Source organism: Carassius auratus, chromosome 24, assembly GCF_003368295.1.
Source record: "Carassius auratus strain Wakin chromosome 24, ASM336829v1, whole genome shotgun sequence".
Lineage (NCBI taxonomy): Eukaryota > Metazoa > Chordata > Actinopteri > Cypriniformes > Cyprinidae > Carassius > Carassius auratus.
Window position 1 is genome coordinate 2,458,277 of NC_039266.1, and position 17,989 is coordinate 2,476,265.

General features: G+C 39.1%; 1 protein-coding gene across 4 annotated transcripts in view; it reads left to right on the forward strand.

The window, feature by feature from the left end:
• LOC113041983 (SH3 and multiple ankyrin repeat domains protein 1) overlaps window positions 1-17,596 on the forward strand; it is a 46,782-nt gene extending 29,186 nt beyond the window's left edge. For 3 of the 4 annotated variants that reach the window (XM_026200567.1, XM_026200568.1, XM_026200570.1), the window contains 13 exons: window positions 5,610-5,692; window positions 5,779-5,903; window positions 7,022-7,157; window positions 7,247-7,327; window positions 7,471-7,479; window positions 8,292-8,318; window positions 8,546-8,605; window positions 8,792-8,907; window positions 9,606-9,729; window positions 9,837-10,084; window positions 11,174-13,875; window positions 14,346-15,428; window positions 16,313-17,596. In XM_026200567.1, the coding sequence (XP_026056352.1) occupies window positions 5,610-5,692; window positions 5,779-5,903; window positions 7,022-7,157; window positions 7,247-7,327; window positions 7,471-7,479; window positions 8,292-8,318; window positions 8,546-8,605; window positions 8,792-8,907; window positions 9,606-9,729; window positions 9,837-10,084; window positions 11,174-13,875; window positions 14,346-15,428; window positions 16,313-16,394 (4,876 nt within the window). In that variant the 3' untranslated portion in view covers window positions 16,395-17,596. The remainder of the gene's footprint in view (window positions 1-5,609; window positions 5,693-5,778; window positions 5,904-7,021; window positions 7,158-7,246; window positions 7,328-7,470; window positions 7,480-8,291; window positions 8,319-8,545; window positions 8,606-8,791; window positions 8,908-9,605; window positions 9,730-9,836; window positions 10,085-11,173; window positions 13,876-14,345; window positions 15,429-16,312) is intronic. The other variant, XM_026200569.1, reaches the window with a different exon arrangement.
• The last annotated feature ends 393 nt before the right edge of the window (window positions 17,597-17,989 follow it).

The window sequence follows — 17,989 nt, forward strand, 5'->3', positions numbered from 1 at the left end:
CAAAAAAGATTAGCGGCAGCTTCGTGTTTCAAACGTTTGCTGGCTGGTGCAAAATGCACGCCTCTGCCTCCACTATACTGGCATGCAAATGTCACAGCCACTTTCAAAAAATGACACAACAATGTTTGGATCTGTGGCTCTCATGTGGAATATGAACAGATGCGGTGTGAGCCGCTGCTGTCTCTCTCTCACACACCCTGCATCAGCTGAAACGGCTCGGTTTGCAGTGGATATGTAAAATGGTGTGCATACTTTGTGTGTGTGTGTGTGTGTGTGTGTAACATGTAAGCTGTCTTGATCATCTGTTGCCATGCAGGCCGAGTGTATCCGCTCGCATCTCTCACCCACTCATCAAAATCCCTCAATTTATTGCTGGTTCTGTATGAAAGCAATAGATCACCCAATAAATTATTTTTATATCGTTCCAAACCACAATCATGTTATTTTTTATTATTTTTGAAGATTTTTTTTAAAATGTTTTTAAAAGAAGTCTCTTCTGCTCACTGAGGCTGTTTATATTTGATCAGATATAGCATTAAAAACTGTAATATAGTGAAATATTATTGCAGTTGGAACTAACTGATGTCTCTGTAAATATTAATTGAACTGTAATTTATTTCTGTGATGCACAGCTGTATTTTCACCATCATTCTTCATTCTTCAGTGTCACATGATCTACAGAAATCATTCTAATATTATTTTTGATTATTATCACTGTTGAGGGAACAGTTGTGCTTCTTCATAACTTCTGGAGTTATATGATGCTTGGTGTGAGGAAAACACCATATTTAAATCATTAACTGAAAACCTTTTCCCCATCAAAGCTCTGAAATCTCATTTCTGATTGAGTCACTGAGAAATGCAGCACAGATTTGCTTTTATGGTGTTGTTCGACTATTTTTATCAGCACCAAAAATAGACTGTAACCCAGAGCTGTCAAGGCCAGAAAAACAACTTCATAAAAGCAGTTGGGTCATTATATTACTATATTCTTTCTGCATCTTGTGGCTTCCAAGAAAAAACTTTTGGCATCTTTAACACCAAACCTGTTGCTATAAGAAAAAATGATCAATGTTAACCATTTAAATCAAGCATTTCAACAGCACAAACACTAGATCATTGCACCAGCATGGGTTTGATTATTAGGGAATGCATGCATTTTTATATAAAATGTCAAATGCATAATTGCAAATGTAAAATTTTGGTCGGCTCATCATGCAAAGATATAGTTTGACTTTTGTCTATGACAAAAATAGACTGAAACCAGTGTCAGTGACGTCAAACATGATATGATATGAACAATTATCAATTCATATGAAACATTCTTGTAACTCAACCAATAAAATAAATATGTTTGTTATGCAGTGGGTTCCATTCCCAGGAAATGCATGTGTTTTATGTCAGATATGTACTTTAAATGCAATATTAGTCACTTTGGATGAAAGTGTCTGCCAAAACCATAAATACATATACATTTTAAAGTAATGTCTGCTTCTTATGCAAATGTTGTTTCTGGGCCTTTTTGTCTACAACAAAAACTGTAACCAGAAACCAGAAGCTATCAAAAAGTTTCTTTCGACAACACTGACATCAAATCTGCCATGATAGAAAAAAATTATCAATTAAAATGAAGCATTCGTGTAGCTCATACAATAGTGCATGGTGTTTGAAATGCAATTCAATTCCTAGGCAATGCATGCAATGCAATTTCAGTCTAATCCTGATGCAACGCTGTCGTGTGACTTCATAAGGCCACAGTATATTTGACCAGATGTGACATTGAGATGTATACATCATCTGAAGGCTGAATAAATAAGCTTTCCATTGATGTGTAGTTTGACCCATACAATGTATTTTTGGCTATTGCTACAAATAAACCCCAGTGACTTAAAACTGCTTTTGTGCGCCAGGGTCACACATTTTATGCTGTTTTTGGCCCTTTACAACAAAAACTAACCAGAATCCAGAAGCAGGCAAGAAATTCCTTTTGCCACTTTTGTCTTCTGCCTTAAAACCTGTTGCAATAGGAAGATTAATCAATTAAAACTGAGCATTCCTGTATTTCAAACAATAGAGCGTGATGTTTGTAATGAAATGGGTTCGATTTCCAGGCAATGCATGCATTTCTACATAAAATATGTACCGTTAAAGTAATGCAAGACACTTTGGATAAAAGCGCCTGGAAACTGCATGAATAGAAATGTTAAATTTCTGTCTGCACTTCCTGAGTTATGTCATTTACAGAGCTCACTGCTTAAATTTTATTATATGGTACAGAGCAGCATGAACGTTCAGCTAAACATCTCCATTCGCATTCCACGTTAGAAAGAGAATCACACAGGTTTGAAACAAGCACGGGATTCTGGTTTCCGAGTGAGCTACTCCTTTAAAGCATGTTTCTCTCCCACACTCGTTTCTTTCGTTCTCTCCCTCCTCTTTTGTTCACACAACCCCTCCTCGTTCTGTCTCTCTCTGAATGTCGCAGTAACTGTATGTGAACTCTGTTAAACCCTCCCTCTCTCTCTCTCTCTCTCTCTCTCTCTCTCGCTCTCTCTCCCTCCCTCGTCCTTAAGCGTGTAGGGTCTTGCTTTGCTCGGTGTCTCTCTCTCTCTCTCTCTCTCTCTCTCTCTCTCTCCTCTGTCTGTGTGCGCTGAGAGACGAGGGCCGGAGAGGAGGAGGAGGACTCCGAGGAGGGGGGGACATGGCAATGGGGGGATACGGAGAGAAAGACCTGTCTCTCCCTCTCTCCCTCTCATCCTCATGGCCCTCGCTCGGTCCCCAGAACCGCAGCGTCTGGTTCATTTACAGGTATCGGCTGCTCCGTTCTTTTATTGTCGCTGCGGAGAGAGAGAGGGAGAGAGAGAGAGAGAGAGAGAGAGAGAGGCAGATGGATGCTCTGAAGAGGTAGCAGACAGACTGTTGAACGGAATCAATGTTTTCAGATACAGTATATATCATCTGTATGTGTGTGTGTGTGTGTGTGTGTGTACAGTGTTGTCGTTTATGGTAAATCAGATCCCTCTCTCTCTTACAGTGTGTGTGTGTGTGTTTATATGTGTCCATACGTGTGTATTTGAGTCGTGAATGGCGGCGACACGTCAGAAAATCTTTTCTTTGCAGTGTGTGTGTTAGTGTTGTAAATGAGTTCTTGTGACATGTATGTGTGTTTTTGAGTCATTGAAAGGGTATGAGTCACTATGTGTGTGTGTGTGTGTGTGTGTGAAACACACAGTACATCATAGAAAGTTGTGATGCTGCGGGGTTGATCAAATATGGCACGGACGTGTGTGAGTCTTGCTGGCGTATCGTCATTTATGCATCACTATCTTTCCCGCTGTCACTGATGAGATATGTAATGCCGTAGGGAATGGCGTTTAAGTGGGAAAATGCTGCTGCCGGGTTGGATTCAAATTTGAGACGGATCAACTTCTAGAAAATGGGCGAACTTGTCATGTGAGGATTTTGTAAGGATCATAATTGCAATAAAAGGAAAGCGTTCTGCTCAAGATAAAGGTGTTAAACTCCAATCTTCTTCAGTGGTGAAAACTGAACTTACTTTGGTTTTGCTGATAATCTGAATATTAATTTGTTTGCATGTTTTTATTCTGACATATATGACATATATCAATATGTTTTACGTTTTTAAGTTTTCTCTTGTAGTAGGTTTTGGTTTGGGTTCATTTAAAATGAGCTTTTTATAAGTCAGTTAAGTAAGTTTGTGTTATAGTATAGTGATGCATTTGTGACGTGAAACAGATGAAGTGTATATGTGTGCATTTAAAAACGTGTGCATTTAAACTCTTGGTTGATTTGTCTGAACTATTAATCATTTATGCCTCACAGCATTTTTACCAACACAGATGAGAGGTGTTGATGCTGTTAAAAACAGCGTTTAAGCAGGAAAATGCTGCTGCCGGGTTGGTTTAAAATGCGAAACTTGTTGTGAGGATTTTGTAATGGATAGCTTAAGAAAAGCAATGTTTAGCTGAAGTTGAAAAGCTTGGGTTTGTCAGTGTTTTCATTTTTAAAAAAAATAAAAGTCTGTTAATTAGTGAAGGAAATCTGGATTTGTATTTGGTTGGAGAAGTTCAGATTTTGTTCATTCTAAAAAAAAATGTTTTTATTTTGTTTTAGGGTTTTGGTTTCTTGTAGCTTTATATAAGATATAGAAGTATAAAGGACTGTAATCTGCAGTTATCATAGATTACAGAAAAATTGCAGTCTCGGATTACAAATTACATGATGAAAATGGTAGAACCTGAATGTCTTGCAGTTAGTCTGTGTGGTAGTTCTTTAGCAAGTTATTAAGTTCTGGCTTTACATTGTGCCTGTCATTGTAGCGTTTGTGTTTTAAGCATCGCAGTCAGAGCATATGTTCATAATACGATCTGAGCTGACAGAACACAATGCTAGGCTGTATCTGTCAGTGTTTTTGCTCTGAACTAGAACTGCACTCATCTAAAACCCCCATACGCTCATCATGGTAACCATAGTGCCCGCCGAATTACCATAGTTACTACAATCGCTACTGTAAACCCAACATATATCACATTTCAGAATCAGTTCTGAGCTTCAGCTAGTGGCTGTGTTTTGGATCATGGAAGCTTGTTTCTGATTGGTCTAAGCTGGTCATTAGTTTATGAAAGCCAGATATTAACTGGTTTAGCAGGTAGAGTAGTACAAAAATCTTAATCACTTTAAAAAAATTTTTTTACTACAACTCTTTTGCTGCTGGTCTAATATGATTACTGGTCGAAATTGGCATTTTTATTTTATTTTTTCGAAAACAGCTAGATTTTCCAGTGGATTCAGTGCAATGTTATTTTTTCCAATTTTTTTTATGGTTGTAGTTTAACTATTTGTTAGTTGTAATTTTACTTTTTGTTAATACTTTTATTTTATTTTTATATTTGTTGTCATTTTTAAAGTATTAGTAAAGTATATATTTAAAGTATATATATATACACATATCGGAATGGTTTTTATTTTTTGTTTTAGATTTAAATACTTTTAGTAAATGAGTACTTAAATTTACACTAAATCAAAATTATTGTTTCCTTGCCATATATATATATATATATATATATATATATATATATATATATATATATATATATATATATATATATATCTTGATCTTGATTTCATATTCTCAAATGACGAGTAATTTCTTCTTAATTGTGAATCTAGGTTGATAAAATATTTTTTTGCAGGTCTAAATTTTTGTTTTTGTATAATTGTGATTTTTTTTCTTTTTAGTAATAAGTTTTTATTTTTCAATTTGTTTGGGCGGGGGTCATTATTATTATTATTATTATTATTATTATTATTATTATTATTAGTAGTAGTAGTAATATAATAATAATTATATTTATTTTTAAATCAATCATATGTTTATACTGTATATTTTACACCATGTTAAACTAAATGAAAATGAGAAATGTTGCCTTGGAAACTAACTGAAATGAAATAAGTTTTTTTATTTATTGATTAGGTTTTTTTTAGTTTCAGTGAACTACAATATCTCTGATCCAAACTCTATCCCATCAGAGGAACTTGCATGCATCTGCGTGTCTTTCACATGAGCTCCTCTCTTTTCTCTCTGACAGTGACTACATCATAAAAGAGAAAACTGTACTTCTGCAGAAAAAAGACAATGAAGGCTTCGGTTTTGTACTCCGAGGGGCCAAAGGTGAGTGATGGATATCACTGGTTTGATAGCCGAGCGCAGCTTGACATAGACGGATCACGTCTGTGATTGTGATCTGTGATCTCCAGCCCAGACTCCTGTGGAGGAGTTCAGCCCGACTCCAGCCTTCCCCGCTCTGCAGTACCTGGAGTCTGTGGACGAGGGGGGCGTCGCCTGGAGGTCCGGCCTGAGGATGGGGGACTTCCTGATCGAGGTCAGCCCAGATGCCGCCTCCTTTGATGCATCCATGTTTTAGACACTTTAAATGACCCATTAAAACAGTTTTTATTAGATAAAGAGTCATTGAAAGTTACAGCAGTCTGAATGCTGCATCGCTGCAAAACCAAAACTAGTTTAGCAGTACAGTCTCCAGTCTGTGAGGTGTTGAACAAATCTTAACACCTACACGGAGGCGATAAACCTCACTGAGATACTTGTGTTACATACTTTAATTTGATTCTGGAAGAGAGGATGACGTGGATCTTGTGTTCTCTGCGTATGCAATCTTGACTGTGGTATTGCAAAATATATTTTTATTGATGCATCTCCAGATAAAACGCCCTGTTAGCAAACCTTCACCACATGGTTCCCAGCTGGTTAATTTGAGTTTGTGAATGTTGAATCATTTTGAATCAAGCCTCATGAGAATGCTTGAGACACCCACTTGTGTTTCTCTCTCTTTCTCTAAACTGCAAATCAAATTTCCTTTCTTATATAATTGTTATTTAAAATCTTCATTAATCTTTCTGAAAGTCACTTGAGTTGAAAAACAGAGTAGAACGTTTAGAATATATACATTTAAAGGTCAAGATTTTTTAAATGCTTTTGTAAAGTCTCTTTTGCTCTCCAAGGCTGTATTTATTTGATTAAAAATACAGTTAAAGTAGTAAAATTGTGAAATATTATTAAGTTTCAAAATAGTTGTTTCCTATGTCAATATATTGTAAAATCAAATTTATTTCTGTGATGCGCAGCTGTATTTTCAGCATCATTCCTCCAGTCTTCAGTGTCACATGATCTACAGAAATCATTCTAATATAAAGATTTCCCACTCAAGAAATATTTCTGATTATTATCAGTGTTGAGGGAACAGTTGTGCTGCTATATATTAATATATATATGTGTGTGATACAGATCTTTGCTGAACAGTAAGTTCAAAAGAACAGCATTTGTTTGAACATTGTAACACAGTTTTGTAACATTGTAAATGTCTATTCTGTCACTACTGATCAATGTAAAGCATCCTAATTTCTTATTACTGACCGCAAGCTTTCGAACGGTTTTATGTATTACAGTGTATGTTAAGTGACTACTGATGCTGTATTTTGACAGGTGAATGGTATCAATGTAGTGAAGGTGGGTCACAGGCAGGTGGTGAATATGATTCGCCAGGGCGGGAACAGTCTGATGGTGAAGGTCGTGATGGTAGCACGAAATCCTGAGATGGAGGAAATGCCTAAGAAGAAAGGTCAGCGAGCGTTCTCACTGTGGGAGGATGAATGAATGGCATTGGAGGCAGTTCTTGATTTGATTTAACAGAGCTCTCTCTCCCTTTAGTTCCCCAGCAGAGCAAACGGCTGACCCCTCCGGCTATAGCTCTGCGCTCCAAATCCATGACTTCAGAACTGGAGGAGATGGGTACGGTCTTACAAACACAAGAGATACACACGATACACACCTGATTAAGCATCAACTGCTATACTAAACGCTGATATTGTGCATTCAGTTGTCATTTTGACTGATAATTTGCTTATTTGTCTTTTTCTCTTTTCTGCACACAGTGGAAAAAGGTGTCATAGTATATTATCTATATTTTTAATAATAATTTAAATAATAATAGAATTTTACAGTGACATGGATAAATGTATATATTTGTTAGATATTCTAGTTTCTAATGTAATACAGTTCTTTTTTCTGAGTATTTGTATTTCACAACCATGATTAATAAATACTACTTTAAAATGTTATAATGCAAAAACTAAACAAAAAAATGACTTGATCATCCAATCTGATGACATTATATTGTTTCTTCTGTTTTAGGAGTGAAATTTATATTTTCTGATAGTTTTTTTTATTAACTGTTTAATCATATACAATTATTGTGTAGTGTTTATTGTGTTCTTTTAGTCGGATAATCTGTGTTCTCATATAAAATGTTACAAGGTTATTAATGTCTTTCATTAGTTTATCAGTCAGCATCAGTCTAGATTTTAAATAATAAGTAACTGTAGGCCTATGTGGTTTACATGTATTAGTTATGAAATTTGTTACTTTTTTGTCGACAACTTGTTCTAATGTTTTTATTCGGCTGTCAGTTTTTGTCTTATTTTGTTACATGACAAATTGAAGTAGAATGCAAAGAATTCTTGCTTGGTATTGACAGTGACACTGATACTGTTGCAAGGGAATAATTTGAAAAAAGAAAACTAAATATGAAATATTACGTTGTCACCATAATGTCCAGTTAACCATGCAATATATATATATATATATATATATATATATATATATATATATATATATATATATATATATATATATATATATATATATATATATATATATATATATAATATTTAATGTTACTCACTTCCTCTTACAGCTGCCTCACCATGGAAAAAGAAACCAGGTTATTTTTTTGCATTTATGAGTATGTGCATGTCAAATTTCAAATGTATACAGGTGATGAAATTAGAATTATGACTGCCTATAGTATGATTATCAAATTATCCATATCTCTGGCACGTGTGTTTGTTCCTTGTAAGCTTTTATTAGGATCATTATGGTCATATACACAGTGAAGCTGTCTGTGTGTTTGTGTATTCATTTTTGGCATGTGTTTTTCTCTATGCTCAGATCACACCGAGAGCTCTCAAGCGCCAGAAAAGAAGAAGAGCGTCTATCAAATGGCCCTTAGTAAGAAACCCTTCCTTTGCATATTATTCATCTCCTTCTATATTTGTGTCTATTTACACACTTCTGAGTTGCACATTCAGTGTAAATTATTTACGTGCACATGGTTTCACCTCCAGTCTAAATAAAAAGAGTAAAAAATAGGTTTTGTTGATTTATTGCATGTTCGTTTTCTCTTTCATTCTCCAGACAAGTTGGACGAGATTCTAGCCGCTGCTCAGCAGACAATTAGCACTTCAGACTCTCAGGGTCACAGAGGTCATGGGGGCAAAAAGGAACGGAACAAGGGCTTAAACGCTAACGAGGTAACATCTCTGTTTCATTATCTCTGTTCTGATTAACATAGCGTTTCGACAGTGTCGAATAAGCTACTTTTGAAGGCAAGTTGCTCATAATTTAAACTACAGTCAGTATGATTTTTTTGTCATTTATCATCAGCATAAACTTTAACAAGCATCTTAAAAAACAACAGCATGAACAGTAGCATGTAGCTAAATATGTCAGCGTAAAAATGTATCAAAAATTCAGCACAGGGACTTGAATCGGTGAAATGTTAAGAACAAAACAAGTCATTTTCACACATGATAGAGGAGAGCTTGTTTGATTATTGCATCAGCTCGCTCAGCTGTATAGATGTGTGCACAATAGCATGTGACATCAAAAGCCACTGTTGTAAAAAAAAAAAAAAAAAGTGGCTACACAAATGCTTGAAAAGAGTTATATATACAGCTTTGAAAAAGCATTTTTGGTGGAATAAAAGGGTTCTTTGTAATATGTTGCTTCTTTTTTCTCCAAATTCTTCCAATTGCCTTTGCTAGCCTGATCTTAGCTGTTGTAAAGTCATGTTAGTAATGCTTTTCACCAGGTAATAAGCGCCAGAGTGACACCACTTCTGTGCAGCAGGCGCTGAAAAAATATTTTTATTGAGTGGAAACAGAATTGTAAGATTGTCTGATGTAGAGCCATCTTTCTGTGTGCTAAATATTCCATCTCTTTTTTACAGCAATCTCTCGAACAATCAGGTGTTGGTGTGATGTCATCAGGGTCCGGGTATGGTTATAACCAAGCCCAGTTTTCATCAGGCCATTCAACTCAGCGAGCTATGATGATGCGTCAGAAATCCATGGGTGAGTTTAAATGCAGCAAGTGTTGAATCCATCACTTTTCAGCCCATTTGCACTGTTATTCTAGGTGCAGTTTATGTAGCTGTGTTCTGCATGTCTTCTGTCCAAAGGAGTGACCGAGGAGGAGAGGGTACATCTACCTCCTCCTACTATGAAGCTGTCTCGTAGTCTTTCTGTGCCTGGACCAGAGGACATCCCCCCTCCGCCCGACACCTCAGCACCTGAGCCGCCCCTGTCTGCCGGTGGCCACACAGACAGGAGAGCGGCACCAACACATTTTTTTGCTGTCCCTCCTCTGCCTCCATCTCACCACCTGCCTCATAGCCAGACACAGCACAGAGTCCCGCCCAACCGCAGGGTAAGAACTTGATAGCGCTGGTCAAAGACTTCAAGAAGTGACATTGCTCATATATTTTCTTGTCTGTTCCTGGACATATACAGACACAATAGAAGTATTAAAGGAATAGTTCACCCAATAATCTCAATTAAGTCATGATTTACTCCCCCTGTGTTGTTCGTTCTTTTTTGGACCACAAAAGAACATTTTTTAAAAGATGCCCCAAAGGCTCGTCCATATAATGTCTGTGGGTAGCACTCAGCATCAAACCTAACTAAGAATGGTCCAATGTGACACCTATTCCAAGTGTTTGGGGGGTATACAGCACAACAAGATTTCAAACAGAAATTTTACATATTATTTATTGAATATCCCGACCTTGACTGTTGATCTCTGTGCATGACTGCACGTTGATGAGACTCTATTAGCGCAACAGTTCACTCCGACAGAAAAGCTCATGTTATGAAAAATCGGGGTTAATAAAAATGTGCCGAGAAAAATTGGAGCATATAATTCCCCTAAAATAATATCTATGTTTCGAATAGAATATCTCCAAACCTGAAATCTGTTTGTCATGACAGTCAAAATGACAGCTGATGGATGACTGTGGTAACTTGTTGCTGTGATAACAACAGATAACAACATTTACCTCAGAGATAAAGGTACATGGATTGTATTTGATGACGTTTTTATTAATCTTAATTTTTTTTCTACTTATGGGCTTCTCCCAGGCGAGTTGGAGTGAACTGCTTCGTTAATAGACTCTCAAGAAGCACAGAATCATTCACAGAGACTAACAGCCAAGGTCAGGATATTTGTTAAATAATATAGTACATTTAGGTTATTTTTTTGCCTTATATTTTTGGAATATACAGCATGTGCCATATGGGACCTTTCAGTGATACTTCTACCTTTTTTGAAAGTTTCATGTTGATCGACTAGTATTATACGGACGTGCACATGGGACATTTTTTTTTAAAATTCCCTTTTGTGGTCCACATAAAAAAGGGCATACAGCACCAGAACAACACAAGGGTGAGTAAATCATGACTGAATTTTCATTTTTGGGTGAACTATAACTTTAAGACTTTGAAATATTGTGTTTGACAGGCTGAAACTGATACCAGCAAGATGGGAGGAGTGAGAATGGGTGGCCTGAGGCGTGGCTATAGCAATGCCATGCCTCCCTCTGATGTGGGCCCTAAACAGTCCACCGCACAGCGGAACAAGGCGCCAGCGGTCGCTAAGATTGCAGGTCGGCAAGGTGGGAAGGGGCTGTTGGTAAAGCAGCGCAAGGTGGAGGAAACTGGCAGAGAGAAGTTGGAAAAAAGTTCCATTCCGATCCCAACAATTATTGTGAAAGCGCCATCTACCAGCAGCTCTGGGCACAGCAGCCGGGCGAGCAGTGAGGATACAGAACTGTCTCCTGAGAATAATGAAGAGCAGGAAGAGGCAAAGCCTCAAACCCCAGTCATGGCACCTACTCCCGCTCCACCTCAACCAGCTAGTATCCCATCAAAACTGGAAACAATGGGCAAGAGCACAGCACAGAGGGAACGCGAACGTTTCCGAGACTCCCGTCGGAGAAGCAACTCCTTCTACTACTCCTCTGAAGAGGACATGTTAGATGAGCAGGAGTCTGCTCAGACTTCATTGGAGGCCAACACCTCCACTCGATTACGCCCTTCTAAGTCTATCGATGAGGGATTGATCTCTGGTGATGCCTTAAGCATGCCGCCTGCATTTGGGTTGCCACAGTATGCATCAGCTACACCTCATCAAGCCACTACCTTCATCCACCCATTGACGGGGAAGGTTCTAGACCCAACAAGCCCACTTGGACTGGCGCTGGCGGCTCGTGAGCGAGCTCTGAAAGATGACCACCGAACGCGTAGAGAGGAACGCCACTTTGGTCGGCAGATGTCTAGCACTGGAGCATTTCCTTCTGCAGTCTCCTCTCCAAACCAAAAACCTGTTCCTCCCTTCTACATCTACCAATCACACACCTCTCTATACCTTACTGGTGCCTCTCCAACAACAAGTGGGCCAGTCCCACAGAGTCGCCCCCAGTCTCCTCGGATGCTTAGATTAAGTGGTGGTGGGACAGGGAGCTTGGAATGGAGTGAACAGAATATTGTGGATCGAGAGGAAAGGGAGGCACCAAAGGTGCGTTTTACAGATAATCAAGCCAGTCAGTACCAGTCTCACCTTCAGGAAAGAGACAACAGAGTCAATCAGTACCAAACTTACATGCGGGACCGAGAAAGGGAAGGGCACAAGAGGATACCGCCCAAGCCTCCTCCTCGCAGGCCTTCCTTTCTAGACAAGGAGAGTGAACTCGGCACGACTGACAAGAATCCCACTGGTAATTCCCAGGATGACAGAGGAGGACAGAAGATGGGAGAGACTGGGATGGAAAAGGATAAGGATGCAAAGAGAGGGCAAAATCTAGGGGTTGGAGAGGGTGGCGATGGGATGATGCTTCCACCTCCTGCTCCATCTGTGGATGTGGACGATGAGTTCGTGTTTGCAGAGCCCCTTCCTCCCCCTATACAGTTTGCAAATGGAAAAGAAATAGACACCCATGGAACAACAGAAAATAATCATCAACAACAGAAGGAGCAGTCAGGATCTCAGCCACTCAAGGAGCAACAGTCTCTGCTAACACAGTCCGAACCCCCGCAAGATGCCATGTCCCTACCAGACAACACACAAGCTGACTCACAGCAGACACCTATCCATCCTTCTGCTGTGGTGCATCCATTTCTTTTCCCACCATCTCCTCTAATTCCCCCTCCACAGCTGTGTCCCAAAATACCTCCTGCAAACCCGCCCCAGTCACAACCCCCAAGCTATTCCCAGCACCCAAACACCAGCCAACCCCAACCTTTACCCTCGCCACAAGCCGGAGACTCTGCCACTTCTAGTCTTACATCTTACGACAGTGAGGTGGCCAATCTGACCCAGTCAGCTCTCTCCCCATCCCTTCCTTCTCCACAGATATTCCCTTCATCGAGTTCCCCTTCCGCCCCAACCACTTCATCTGACCCTATGTCATTGCATCGGCCTCTCCCGCTTTTCTACCCACAGCAAAGCCATGCGAAAATTTCTATGTCATATTCCACTGTGGCTGCAACTGCGGCTGTAATGACTGTCACCACAACAATGCCTTTGGAAAATACATCAGTTATCGCAGGTGACCGACTTCCTCCGGCACTTAAGGGGCGTGATTGGTCAGAGGCTGTGGTCGATTCTGGAATTGAGGAACTGGATAGTCACAGCAGCAGTGATCACCACATGGAAAACTTTGGAGAAAGAATAGAACAAGAAGGAGGCAGAGAGAAGGAGAGGGGAGGAAGACGGAGAGAAAGCATGGAGAGTGGGATAGTAGGAGATGGATTCAAAGGAGACCGAAGAGTGTCCCTGGATTCGTCTCTTTCTCACCCTGATAAATTTTCTCAAAAAACACACAAACCACAAGTACATAAATCCAAACCTCCAAACCCACCACTTGCAAAAATGCACACTCAGAATATGTCAAAATATCACACTCACACAGAAAATGGAAGAACCGGACCGCCTCTACAGCGGCAGGCTAGCACCGCTCCCAACATGTACAGGTCAAGGGAAGAGGAAGATGAAGAGCAGGAACTAGGAAGAGGAGGCGATGCTGCAGTGAAGATGCCGGCATTTATGGATCGTCGTCTGAACTCTCCTCTCTCCAACGTTAAGGCCAGCATTATAAATGAACTCAGCAGTAAACTACAACAGCTTGGTGGCTGGCAGGGTCAGGCTCCACCGTCAAATCATAGGTGAGATGTCTTGGGAAATCAAAAAGACACTCATTTTCTTACTGAAGAAGTTTGTGAGCCCTTTAAGAATTATATGGATTTCTGCATTCTTTATGTCGTCTAATCTACAGTGATATTTTAACTATATACCCTTTTCCTCCAAATGTATCTCAAATGGGGTGAAGGTAAAAAAAAAAAAAAAAAAAAAAAGAGTAGTAAAAAAGAGTGTGTACAGTATACAGTACATGCATGATACCTCAAATCATAGCAGCCCAAAAAACTTAAACCTCTTAATATTCTTTAGCAACAACATATAAATCCCTGGCAAACACTCACAACACCTCAGCAATGTTGTGGAAAATGTTTTCACTGGCAAACAACTCTCATCTAGTTTTATTGTTATTTTCAGTTTTTTTGTTTATTGTTTTTCTGATTTAAATGAGCAGTACTGTTATTTTTCTGCTTTACATACTTTCATTTACTCTTTACAGGTTTCCAGGTGATCCCTCCGGCTGTGTTCCTCTCCTCCCTGCTTCCGTGCCATCTCTCCAGCACTCCTTCTCTCCAAACCTTCCCCCTAACTCTTTAACATCTAACTGCCCATCTGTGGCTCTGAACCCTAACCCTGTACCTTCGTCTCCTCTTCCTGTAGCGTCTCTAACCCCAGCGTTAACCCCGACCCCAGCTCCACCTCCTCTCAAAGACTGGACGCCATCTAATTCTCCGATTTCTTTTCCTCATGGGATTCTGTCCCCTCCATCACTGCCCCATGCCCCTCTCTCTCCTCTTTCCTTGGCTCATGCACCCCTCTCTCCTCCATCGTTACCTCATCCTCCCATTTCCCCGATATCTCTTTCTCACGCACCTCTGTCTCCTTCTTCTGTCTCTTATCCACCGCTTTCTCCATCCTATTCCCCCTATCCCTTGTCTCCAAAGCATCGCTCTAAGTATCGTGGTAAAGCTTCTGAGTTTCAGTTCTCTGGACCAGAGCTACGCCGTTCCGAATCTCATTCCTACGCCCAGCGCCGTCGAGCTCCCAGTCCTCTCATCTCCTGCTCAGACCACCCACATCCCGGACCTCCACGTCCATCCTCACTCCCTCTCTTTCCATCTGCGCCACTCTATGGCTCGCCATATGAAATACAGCCTCCTTTAACCCCCCCGTTGGGAGTTGCCCATCAATATTCAGAGCATTTTTTCCCCCAAACTTCTCCTCTCTTTCCGCACCCATCACCTGTGGCTCCTCCGAACCCCGCACTGGTCTCCAGCTCTCTCTCTCCAACCAATTATCTGTCTGGAGGCTCCTCCCCATCTTGTATGGGCTACCCACCCTTAACTCCTCCACCACCCAATCAGCCTTTTGTGTCTAAGCCCCTCCCATACTGGAGCAAATATGATGTTGCTGATTGGCTGACTTACCTGAACCTAGCAGAGCACCGGGAGCGTTTTCTTGACAATGAGATAGATGGCTCCCACTTGCCGTCTCTGACAAAAGAGGACTTCCTGGATCTGGGTGTGAGTCGGGTCGGACATCGCATGAACATTGAGCGCGCACTTAAGAGACTTACAGACAGGTGAGATAGATAGAAAGATAAGAAAACGAGAGCAAATGAAGGGTAGATTTAGATGAACAAGCAAAATAACATCAGAAAGCAATGTGCTGGGGGGGGGGGGGCGTTTATATTAGTTTTCCACCATTTCATAAAAATTTTGCTCTGCATGGATAATTCTGCCTGCAGCTTTACTCAACAATACAGAAATATTCTGCCCTTGATGTTTTTGTATGCTTTAGATGATGTTTTTGTTAAGTAAGGAAGACTTCATTTGATCATAAAACCCATTTCCTCTGTAGACTGCGACCTTTATGTTTACATGTTATTTTTGCACTGCCAGTCAGAGGTTTGGACATATCTATTAAATCTTTATTATTTATTTTTATTTCACAATTTAGAGTTATAGTAAAGTATGAGAAAACAAAAATGAATTCAAATCCAAACCAATTTCGTGACACTACTTAAGGTTGTCTCCTTGTTTTTTTTTTTTTTTTTTTTTTTGTGCACTAAAAACTAATTTTAGAAATGTAAACGTATTCACAAGCCTTTAGATAAAAAAAGTCATGAGTGGTCAAGTGGACAGTGGACCAAACCTTTGACTAGCAGTGTATATGATAACATAAATGGATTGAGTTTTGATTTTTTTATATTCCATTTAAAACCACAAGAATCATCAAATCAACTGAATTACAGCTCATTCCTTTCATTAATCCTGGCATTTATTTGAATTTGCAAAACTGACACATGCCCTATAATTACATACTGCACACTTATGTAACTTTAATTGGTTTTTGAATGCTAAATTCTTCATCATATTCTGTAGATGATCAGTATATCAAGCACTTTGGTTTCTTACCTCATACTCTGCCTCCTTTCTTTTCTTTCCCCCCTTCCATGTTTTCTAGGCTCTCCTCTGCTTTCTCTGTCTCCACTGTTTCTTCTGAAGGGCAGAACGAACGCATGAGAGATGAGGCGACTCAGAGCTAGAGGAGAGTATTAGAGAGAACCAGTTAGAAGATAGAAAGAAAGAAAGACTGGGGTTAGACAAAAAGCACTTGGGATGAAAGGGAAAGACTTCCACTGAAGGACAAAGGTGGGGATGATTGCAAAGGAGAAGAGCTATGAAATACTTGAATGCTCTCGCAGAGTGAAAGCTAAAGTCTTTTTGAGCAAATGTTTGTTGTCCCTGTTGAAGCCAGACGGCCAAACATCTTCAGCCAGTCAGAGACAGAGAGAATGTACTTCTTTCGTTGTTTTTTTAGTTCTTTTGGAAATGATGAGAATAAGAGGTGTAATGAACTTTAGTAATATGATATTATTATATTAATACAAATGAGGCTACTGTGCATATTTTAGCATCATGACGTGCAGGCTTTGATTCATCTGATAATATGATGATTAAAGTCAACATGAAACCAGAACGACCCCGTTTACTTTTAACATACACATTTTAGTTCGCGTTATTCCAAAGAAAACAAACAAAAAAATGCTTATCAAATGTAATTTTCCTTAATTTAAATTTTTAACAGCCTTTCATAGACACTTTCCACCATCCAATAGATTTGCAATAGTCCCGCCATACTTTTTTTTATTTTATTTGTTATTTTTTTTTTACCACTGAATGTCCTTTACTCAGATATGTTGGATTATGAAAGTAAAATGGGTTGAAGACTGTTTCGTGTTGACTTTAAACAGTAAAAAAATCATCTTAATGCCAATAATAACCATATAAGGATTAAGTATGTAAGCATTTAATACCGTAAGCAGAATCAGTCTTCCAAAGATCAGAACACAATGAAAGGACTCATCGTTTATATTGCTTAAGTGCGCTCTTGTTAAACTACACAAATACATACATGCACACAAACACAGACTGTGTGTGTGTGTGTGTTTGTATGTGTATGTGTTTTATTATGGCGTGGTGGTTGTTTTATAGGAGTAAAGCATAACTCCATCTCATTTGAAAATATATTTAAAGAAATAGGAACAAAGGAATAAATATATATATATATATATATGTATGTGTGAGTGTGAGTGTGTGAAAATGTATGCAGAATTAAAGTATATATATATATATATATATATATATATAAATATCAGATATTTCTATTGTTCTGTACAATAATTGATGAATATGATGATACATAAGCTCTGCTTAAGAGGTTTGAATAAATTATTCTCTTGTTGAATTTATTCTCATATCTTTTTAACCATAACTGACAGAAATTATCACCATAAATAGTTAACTTTTTCATCATTTTTGCAGCTTTTACAGCCCATTTTTGCTGTATGCTTTGCTACAGGGTTACCTCTCCCCCCAAAAATGGCTTTTCAGGCCATCTGAGAGTTTGTTTCTTAATTTGCACAGAGAAATATAGCATTCCATCACTTCCTCACCAATGGATCCTCTGCAGTGAATGGGTGCCGTCAGAAAGAGAGTCCAAACAGCTGATAAAAACATCGCTATAATCCACAAGTAATCCACATTACTCCACTCCATCAGTTAACATCTGGAGAAGCCAAAAGCTGCATGTCTGTAAGAAACAAATCATTGAGATCCTTTCACGGGTGTTTTAACTTTA